Below are 9,548 nucleotides of genomic sequence, written 5' to 3'. Positions count from 1 at the left end.
TAGCCAAAGCAATCTTGAGAACGAAAAACGGAGCTGGAGGAATCAGGCTCCCTGACTTCAGACTACACTACAAAGCTATAGTAAGCAAGACAGTGTTTTACTGGCACAAAAACAGAAAGATAGATCAATAGAACAGGATAGAAAGCCCAGAGATAAACCCACACCCATATGGTCAACTTATCTTTGATCAAGGAGGCAGGAATGTACAGTGGAGAAAGGACAGCCTCTTCAATAAGTGGTGCTGGGAAAACTGGACAGGGACATGTAAAAGTATGAGATTAGATCATTCCCTGACACCATACACAAAAATAAGCTCAAAATGGATTAAAGACCTAAATGTAAGGCCAGAAACTATCAAACTCTTAGAGGAAAACATAGGCAGAACACTCTATGACATAAATCACAGCAAGATCCTTTTGGACCCACCTCCTAGAGAAATGGAAATAAAAACAAAGATAAACAAATGGGACCTAATGAAACTGCAAAGCTTTTGCACAGCAAAGGAAACCATAAACAAGACCAAAAGACAACCCTCAGAATGGGAGAAAATATTTGCAAATGAAGCAACTGACAAAGGATTAATCTCCAAAATTTAAAAACAGCTCATGCAGCTCAATAGCAAAAAAACAAACAACCCAATCCAAAAATGGGCAGAAGACTTAAATAGGCATTTCTCCAAAGAAGATATACAGACTGCCAACAAACACATGAAAGAATGCTCAGCATCATTAATCATTAGAGAAATGCAAATCAAAACTACAATGAGATATCATCTCACACCAGTCAGAATGGCCATCATCAAGAAATCTAGAAACAATAAATGCTGGAGAGGGTGTGGAGAAAAGGGAACACTCTTGCACTGCTGGTGGGAATGTGAATTGGTACAGCCACTATGGAGAACAGTATGGAGGTTCCTTAAAAGACTAAAACTCGAACTACCATATGACCCAGCAATCCCACTACTAGGCATATACCCTGAGAAAACCATAATTCAAAAAGAGGCATGTACCAAAATGTTCATTGCAGCTCTATTCACAATAGCCCGGAGATGGAAGCAACCTAAGTGTCCATCATCGGATGAATGGATAAAGAAGATGTGGCACATATATACAATGGAATATTACTCAGCCATAAAAAGAAACGAAACTGAGCTATTTGTAATGAGGTGGATAGACCTAGAGTCTGTCATACAGAGTGAAGTAAGTCAGAAAGAGAAAGACAAATACCGTATGCTAACACATATATATGGAATTTTAAAAAATGTCATGAATAACCTAGGGGTAAAACAGGAATAAAGACACAGAACTACTTGAGAATGGACTTGAGGATATGGGGAGGGGGAAGGGTAAGTTGTGACAAAGCGAAAGAGAGGCATGGACATATATACACTACCAAACGTAAGGTAGATAGATAGTGGGAAGCAGCCGCAGAGCACAGGGAGATCAGCTCGGTGCTTTGTGACCGCCTGGAGGGGTGGGATGGGGAGGGTGGGAGGGAGGGAGATGCCTGAGGGAAGGGATGTGGGAACAGATGTATATGTATGACTGATTCACTTTGTTATAAAGCAGAAACTAATAAAAAAATAAAAATAAAATAAAAATAAAAACAATAAATACTTGGGAAGAAAAAAAAAAAAACTTTGCCTCAAGACAAGCTGGACATGGAGGAGTGAGAGAGGGCAAGGGGTAGAGGGAAAGACATGTTTCTGGGTGGGAGCTGGTGTACCATCCCCCGGGCACAGCTCCTGCCCAGAGGCCTGATAAGGAGCCCTCACCTCCACCCACCCCCTTCAACCAGAGAACTTCCAACTGCAGCTCCTCAATAACTGAAGAGCAGGAAAGCTGGTGACTGGAGGGAGGCTGGGGGAGGGGAGGAGGAAGGACCACAGTCCACCGTTAGTCCGTCACTTAAAGGCTGGTGAAATTAATGGGGCAAATGACCCCAGTCAAAGAATTTGGCAAGTCCACGGCTTTCCTGGCTTTCACCCAGCGGCTCTGTTTCCTCGGCTATCTGGAAAGGAGGGAGAGCACTTCCGAAGAAGCCTCTGGAATGTCAGCTTCTGGGAATCTTGCTGAGGACGGGGCGGGGAGGGAGCGCTTACCGGGGAACACTGGATTACCCTAGCCGCCTTGGGGTGCCTGCGACCGGGGCTGCGGTTTCTGCGGACCTGAGTGGCAGGTGGCATCGGAGAGTCAGACCTGCTTGCGGGCACCAAGACGACACTCGGTCGGGAGACCGGGACAGGCCGCAGAAACGTGAGGAAGGGCCACTCGCAGCCCAGAGGAGAGGAAAGGAAAGCCCCAAGCATGCACCCAGCCCTGGCCCCCGCGCCACGGGCTGTGTCCCAGGAGCCGTCGCCACCTCTGAGCAGCCCAGATGGGAAGGGGGTGGGGCGGAGGACGGTTCCCGCGGCGAACTGCTCTCCAAGGGCCCCGGGGCCTCTGCGGGAGCGCCGAGCCGCGCGCCTCTCCGAGCCCTGCGCGGGGCCCTCGGGCGGAAATGCGCGGAGCCGGGACGCGGTGGCGGGTAGGGGGCTGGGTCGCGCGCGGGAGAGGGCGGCAGGAGGGAGTTGGAAGAGAGTTACCGCGTGAGAGAGCCGTTAAGAGCCCGCGGTCTCTTTGGAGATGCCCTGGCCAATGGCAGAAGCGGAAGCTGTTTATATGGGCGGGGCGTCGCCACGGCAGCAGGAGACGCCTTGCGAGCGGCTACTGAGTGCCGGTCCCCGGCCGCTGGCTTTCAGAGAGGCGCCGTCGGGCGTGAGTGGCGACGAGGATTGCTGGCTGGGCCCTGGAGCTGGGAGCAGAGAGCCGCGGTGAGGGTGGGCGGTGGGAGGAATTTCTTTGAGAAGCTTCCTTTGGCCCGGGCTGCGCTCTGAGCCAGGTAAGGGACGGGGAGGGCTGCAGGCCGTGGGAAGGGAGGGCGTCAGTACCAGCCCGCTCTCCCATCCGTCCCCGACGGAAGTGGTGGGCCCGGGGACTGACATCAGAGGCGTTTGGGGGACACTCACTTCCCGCCCCCTTATAACTCTCTGTATTGTTTCCTTCCTTCCCCTTGAGCCCCATCCTAATATCCCTTTTCAAAGATCAGACGACCTCCCCCGCCCCCCGACCCGTCGTACTGCCCTCCTGGACTCTCTCGCCCCATTTCCATTGGTTGTGGACGGAGAGAGGGGGGTTAATTCCCCGCTTTGAGGGAGAAAGGGGTGGCCTCGCATGCCCCTACACTATTCCCTCGTTTGGCTAATTAAGTCTCCTCTAAAAGATCCAAGAGGAAAAGAGCGAGGCGAACCCCGTGTGGGTCGGACTCCCGGGCACACCTTCTGTTTCCCCGACGTCGGCAGTAAAAGATCCTCCCCAGCTGCAGGAAGGATTTTAGTAAGAGCCTCCCCCCTCGCCCACACTCTCCCCTCGGGGGTGGGGAAAGAGGGCTCAGTTCCCGCTCTGGTCCCCGCAGGCACCACATTCCGTTTGGAGGAGGCTACCCCCGGATCGCGGGATGGAAGCCCGCTTCCGGGAGGCTGCGTAACTGAAGCCGCGGGAGTCAGCGGGCCGGAGAGCTCGGCGGCCACCCTCGGCTCGGCTCGTGGATGTTGACAGCCCCCTCGGAGAGTCCCCGCAGATATGGCGGAGAGCTGGCTACGCGTCTCGGGAGCAGGGGCAGCGGAGGAGGCCGGACCGGAAGGCGGCCTGGAGGAGTCCAACGCCCTGAATGACAGCCTGACCAGCCTGCAGTGGCTGCAGGAATTCTCCATTCTCAACGCCGAGCTCCCCGCCCTGCCTTCGGGGGACACCGACCCCCACGGCTCCCACGAGCTGGCAGGCTCGGCCGAGCCGGGGTCTCCCCTGGCGGCGGACCCCGCCTGCCTGGGGCAGCCGCACACACCCGGCAAGCCCACGTCCTCCTGCACGCCGCGGAGCGCCCCCTCGGGGCTGCAGGCCTCGCCTCCCGACGACGTGGACTACGCCACCAACCCGCACGTGAAGCCGCCCTACTCGTATGCCACGCTCATCTGCATGGCCATGCAGGCCAGCAAGGCCACCAAGATCACCCTGTCGGCCATCTACAAGTGGATCACGGACAACTTCTGTTACTTCCGCCACGCTGATCCCACCTGGCAGGTAGGGAGGCACTCCCTCCCTCCCTCCCCATGCCCGCGCGGACTGGACTCACATCCCAGATCCGCAGGCCAAGTAGGCGCGGTACGGCCAGGGCCCCGAGAGAGGAAGGCCGTCCAGGAAGGACCTCAAGGGAGCCCAGTGCTTGGACTGCTGCCCCTTTGACTTCAGAGATGGAGGAGGGAGGATGTTCAGAGGGCTGCAGGGGTGCCGACATAGAGGTTCAAGTGGAAAGAACTTGTGACTCGTCCGGCAGGCTCAGCCCAAAGACCAGGGCTGAACTATGCGTGGACACAGCCCCCCAGGGTAGGTTGATGGACTGAGGGACACATTTTTGTCCCAAGTCCTGGAATTCCTTGACACTACCCTCCTCAAGGTCAGTTTGTCAGGGCCTGACTGGAGGCAGAGCATCGTTCCTGCCAGGCTCTGCATCCCGCCTGCTTTCAGTTGGCTGGAGGGGCTCTGGGAGGGGAGAGGGGCGTGCTGCAGGGTGTGAAGGCCATCTGTGTCCCAGTGGAAGGGCTACGGGGCCTTCCGAAAGCTGCTGTGCCAGCCCCCACCCCAAGCCCTCCCTAGTTTCCTGCCTACACTCCTCCCCCTCTTCTCATCAACCTCCCTGGGGGGACAATTACCTCAGCCACGTGCTTTCCACAGGGGCTCTTTCCTCCCACACTGGCTTCATGTTCCAAGTGTCCGGAACCTGGCACAGAGCAGCCAAGGGGCCCAGACCACCATGTAAACCTCCCAGTCTTGCCAGGGGGCACTACTCACCTGCCGGCCCCAACCACCAGGCCCCAGACCCCTGTGCCCCAGCGTGGTTTGGACTGTGCACCCAGGCGTGAACAAGGCAGGATGGTGATTCAGGCTGGGCCCTCAAGGCCCTGAGCCTCTTCGACCATCAGGATCAGGGGCTACGTGGGGACAGAGACCCTGAGGATGCACAGATCCTTCCCTGTGGCACAGGTCACAGGATCAGAGTTCCTGTGATCACAGCTATTCCACGATTGCTTGGGCCCTGACCCTGGGGCAGGTACCATTTGTAACCTTGGTGAGAAAGCAGAGACCCTCCACCACCCCCCACCCTACCCCAAGCCTGAGAGGCCCCAGGAATGAGCGCTATGCTCTTGGCTGGGTAATAATCAACTGAGGCCTCAGAGCCTGGGGTGGGAGGAGGGGGACATGGTGGGTGAGGGCCCAGGCCAGCAGCCGGCTCTAGAAGCAAGGAAAGTCATCAGATCCTCCCACACTTCATCCCCCCCCCACAGACACACACCCTCACACCCACTCACTCATTTCACAAACAGAGAAGGCCAGCCAGGCCCAGGCAGAGGGAGATGGCCGTCCAGGACCTGGGGGAGCCAAGGCCTTTGACCAGAGGCCGCAAGCAGCGGGGTAAGGGAGGGAGGGCAGGACAGGCTGGCACTGAGAGCCACCCTGCGGCTCAGGGCTCGGATGACCGAGCAGGCAGATATCCTGGCCAAAGGGAACAAAAGCCCCCGACAGCACTCCCAGCTCCTGGTGCCCCGTGGCTGGTGTCCCAGAGCGTCCCGCTCGGAGCAGCGCCTCTGTCTCCCCTGCCCCCATCGGAGAGAAGGTGGTGGTGGGACTGGCAGTGGCGCTAGGAGCCCCCCATCACTGACCCCACCCACTCTCCCAGCTGTCTTCCTTCTCTCCTACCTCCCTGTGTCCAGAACTCCATCCGCCACAACCTGTCCCTGAACAAGGGCTTCATCAAGATGCCTCGGGAGAAGGACGAGCCAGGCAAGGGGGGCTTCTGGCGCATCGACCCCCAGTACGCCGAGCGGCTGCTGAGTGGGGCCTTGAAGAAGCGGCGGCTGCCCCCAGTCCACATCCACCCGGCCTTTGCCCGCCAGGCCGCGCCAGAGCCCAGCGCCGCCCCATGGGCCGGGCCACTGACCGTGAGCACCGAGGCCCAGCAGCTGCTGCGGGAGTTCGAGGAGGCCACTGGGGAGGCGGGTTGGGGTGCTGGCGAGGGCAGGCTGGGGCGTAAGCGTCAACAGCCGCTGCCCAAGCAGGAGGCCAAGGTCCCGCGGCCCTCCAGCCCCCTGCTGCTGACCCAGGAGGAGCAGGGTGAGCTGGAACCCCTCAAGGGCAACTTTGACTGGGAGGCCATCTTGGACGCTGGCACGCTGGACGGGGAGCTGGGCACGCTGGAGACCTCGGAGCTGATCCCGCCGCTGAGCCCTGCCTCACACGGGGACGTGGACCTCACCATCCATGGCCACCACATCGACTGCCCTGTTACCTGGGGGCCTCCAGCGGAGCAGGCTACCGACAGCCTGGACTTTGATGAGACCTTCCTGGCCACATCCTTCCTGGAGCACCCCTGGGACGAGAGCACCCGTAGCTCCCTGCCCCCCGAGCCCCTCTTTGAGGCCGGGGATGCCACACTGGCCTCTGACCTGCATGACTGGGCCAGCCTGGGCGCCTTCTTGTAAGAAGCCAGGCCCTGCCCCACCTCCAGACAGCACCGAAGTCTGGGCCCAGACTGCCCCCCTCCCCGCCAGTGCAGGCCCATGGACACCCTACCGCCCAGGCAGGGGCTGGGCCAGCTCACCCCACCAGGCCACACGGCCCCCAGCCCAGGCCATCCTCAGATTCTAGTCCAGCAGGCTGAGAATTGGGGCCCAGGACCCAAATTGCTGCCTCCGCTCCCCAGCCCCCCATACACACAGTGTTTCATTGATCCACTTCTTCCCTGCCCCAGAGACACGCTAAGGGCCCTGCACTATGAGAGCTGCGGCTTGGAGGGGCCCTGGCCAAGCTGGAAACATCAGTACAGGGCCCGCCCCAGAACACCTTAGCTTCCAAGCTTCTCTCTCTCCTGCTCTCCTCCCCAGGTCTCTATCCAGAGCAAGTTCCCAGGTACAACCAATGCTGATTAGGTGACTGCAAATGAACACCCAAGAGGCCTCTCCTGGCAGTCTGTGAGGAGGAGCTAGGCGGAGGGGGGAAGAGAGAGGAGACAGAAAGGAGGCCGGGGTGCCGGGTGGAGCCAGGAGATTTTCTAAGGCCTCTGGGATCTTCTGGCTTCATCCCTAGAGGTGGGGCAGAGGGTATGTGTCCCTAATCTTTGAGCCCAACTTGAGGCTGAGAGCAGCGGGGAGATGGGGATCTGGGGTTTCGGGGCTGGGGCAGCCAAGCTGCGGAGGGAAAGGGGACAGACAGACTAATGTAGTGAGTGTAGCTAGAGCTGAGGCTTAACTGGGAGGGACGCAGTGCTTGCTAGAACCACTGGGACCAGGAATGGGGGGATGGCCCATTGCCCTTGCTTGCACTCCTGCAGGGGAGTGTCTTGCTCCACCATAAACCCCCTGGGCTGCATCCCACATCCCCTCTCCTAACCCATCGGGCAATTTAACCTTTTTCATAGAAAGTGATTTCCAATAAAAACATTTTTAAAAGTAAGGTTTTAAAAAGTCTCAAAATGGACCTGCTTGCAACTTTCTCTGGGGAAAAGCATGGGCCAGTTTTGGGGAGGCCACGGCCCAAGGGGGAATGGCTGGGAGGAAGATGGGGGGCACCAAAGGCCTGCAGAGTGTCCCCTGATGCACTCCTCATGATCTCTGGGTGCCCAGAGAGAAAGGGGCTGAGAGGCGGCCCTCGGGGGTCCCCTGCAGCCAGGGCCTCGGCACCTCTCTATGTGCAATGGGGAGACTGTACCCACAGCCCCGAGGAGCAGGCGGCAAAGGAGGCACAGCCCCCTCCCTGGCCCTGGGGACTCACTCACAAAGGCCGTTCTTGCCCAGGGCTCGGCTCACGTTCCCCACCTCGCCCAAGTTGAGGGCCTGCCCAGACTCACCTGCGGTCCTCGCCTGGGCCTGTCTCCAGCTCCTCCCTCCCTTGGTCCCTTCCTGAAGGGACAGGGTGTGAGGTCAGAGGGCCCCAGCCCCTGGGGCCCCACTTGCCACCCTGGGGTTCATTCACCCCGCCCAGGGCCTTCCCTCCAATGCAGGTTGGGGCTGAGGGAGGCCATCAGGGCAGACGGAAGACGGGGTGCCTAGACCCTACAGCTCCAGCCTGTGAGGAATCAACGTACCAGAGTTCTGATGGGGAAACTGAGGCACAGCAAATATGTGACACTCAGCAGGCACCTTTCCACCCCCTCACCCCAGCTTTGCCTGGAACCCATCTCTCCCCCGAGCCTGCACCTGGCCCCGCCAGCACGCCCTTGTGGTGCACAGCCCCTTCCCCCAGCACTCACGTGCACGTGCGCACAGACACACACACACACACACAAACGGGCACTGTCCTACACAATCCTGCCCAGCCTCCACGGGCCCCTTTCTCCTGAAGCCCCTTTCTTTCCTTGCACTGGAGGCTGGCTCCAGGACAACCTGGCATTCCCCCGCCAACTTGCTGCTTTCCCTTGCTAATTACTCAAAATATTTCCGAAGGGTGCGCACACTGCAGGGCCAGGCGGGTTGGGGCCTTACAGAGCTCAGGAGGCAGCCCATCCCCTTCCCACCGCTTGCTGAGGAGGCTGCCCCAACCTCCCTCTGAGACTCCCTTCACCCCCTAAGCAACGACTCCCTCCCTCTCTCCACCACCCTCCGGCCTTCCTGCCCACGCTCCCCAGCACTGGGGGAACATGGGGGCTCCAGCCTCTCCACTGGTCCCCAGGCTCAGCCTCCAGCCCCCGACAAAAGGGGTACACCCTGGATTGACAGGTGGGGCTGGTCACTGTCCCTCCTCCTCACCCTCTGCCTGGGCCCATGCTGGGGGAAGAGGGGCAAGGTCAGGGGCTGGCAGAACTGCCTGCCAGGTAAGGAAAGGCTGAAGAAGCTTCTGGCTGTCAGGAAGAATCCCCAGGAGCTCCTGAAAATCCCTATGCTTGGGACTAGCGTCTCTGGGGCTGGGACCCAAACACTGGCACTTTTAAGGGTCCATGGATGCTGCCAACGAGCAGCCAAAGCTAAGAGGGGGCTCCGAAGCGGCCACAACACAGGGCTTCACACACCCTTTCAGCAGGCAGCGTTTGGGGGTTGGCGGTGGAGGGGGCGGGAAGCGTGAGTGGATCCTGTCCCTTCTATTCATCCCTGCCCTGGCCCTTGGCTGGGTGGCTTTTTGAAAAAACGTTCAGTGACTCCGTATTTATTTAGAGATTCGATGTAATCCCAGTCAATATATATTTTGCGCCCTTAACAGTAAGTTGCAGACAGGCTGCCCCATTAGCACTAGATACTTTAGTGTGTGTTTCCTTAGAACAAGGACACGCCTCCATAATCCCAGTACCACCATCACAATCAGGAAATGAACACTGACCTGGTAATCCCATGTAACCGCAGACCCCCTTCACGTCTTGCAGATCACCCCAGTAATGCTCCTCTCCATTCCAGCATCCCAATCCAGGACCCCATGTTGCAGTGAGTTGTCCTTTCTCTTTTGCCCTGTGTGGCTTTGAGCCCATGA

The 9,548-nt window shown here is 58.5% G+C and overlaps 1 protein-coding gene across 1 annotated transcript; it reads left to right on the top strand.

Moving 5' to 3' along the window:
* Positions 1 to 2,884: 2,884 nt before the first annotated feature.
* LOC309793716 (forkhead box protein J1-like) lies at positions 2,885 to 6,574 on the top strand (the record flags this gene model as incomplete). The annotated part of the gene is made up of 2 exons (XM_082604410.1): positions 2,885 to 4,118; positions 5,807 to 6,574. The coding sequence occupies exons 1-2, from the start codon at positions 3,621 to 3,623 to the stop codon at positions 6,572 to 6,574; spliced, it is 1,266 nt and encodes a 421-aa protein (XP_082460536.1). The 5' UTR covers positions 2,885 to 3,620.
* Between the last annotated feature and the right edge of the window lie 2,974 nt (positions 6,575 to 9,548).

This window comes from Mesoplodon mirus (assembly GCF_964341445.2).
Source record: "Mesoplodon mirus genome assembly, chromosome: 18".
Lineage (NCBI taxonomy): Eukaryota > Metazoa > Chordata > Mammalia > Artiodactyla > Ziphiidae > Mesoplodon > Mesoplodon mirus.
The sequence above is the reverse complement of the archived record's forward strand: the minus strand, read 5'-3'. Positions and strand labels throughout refer to the sequence as shown.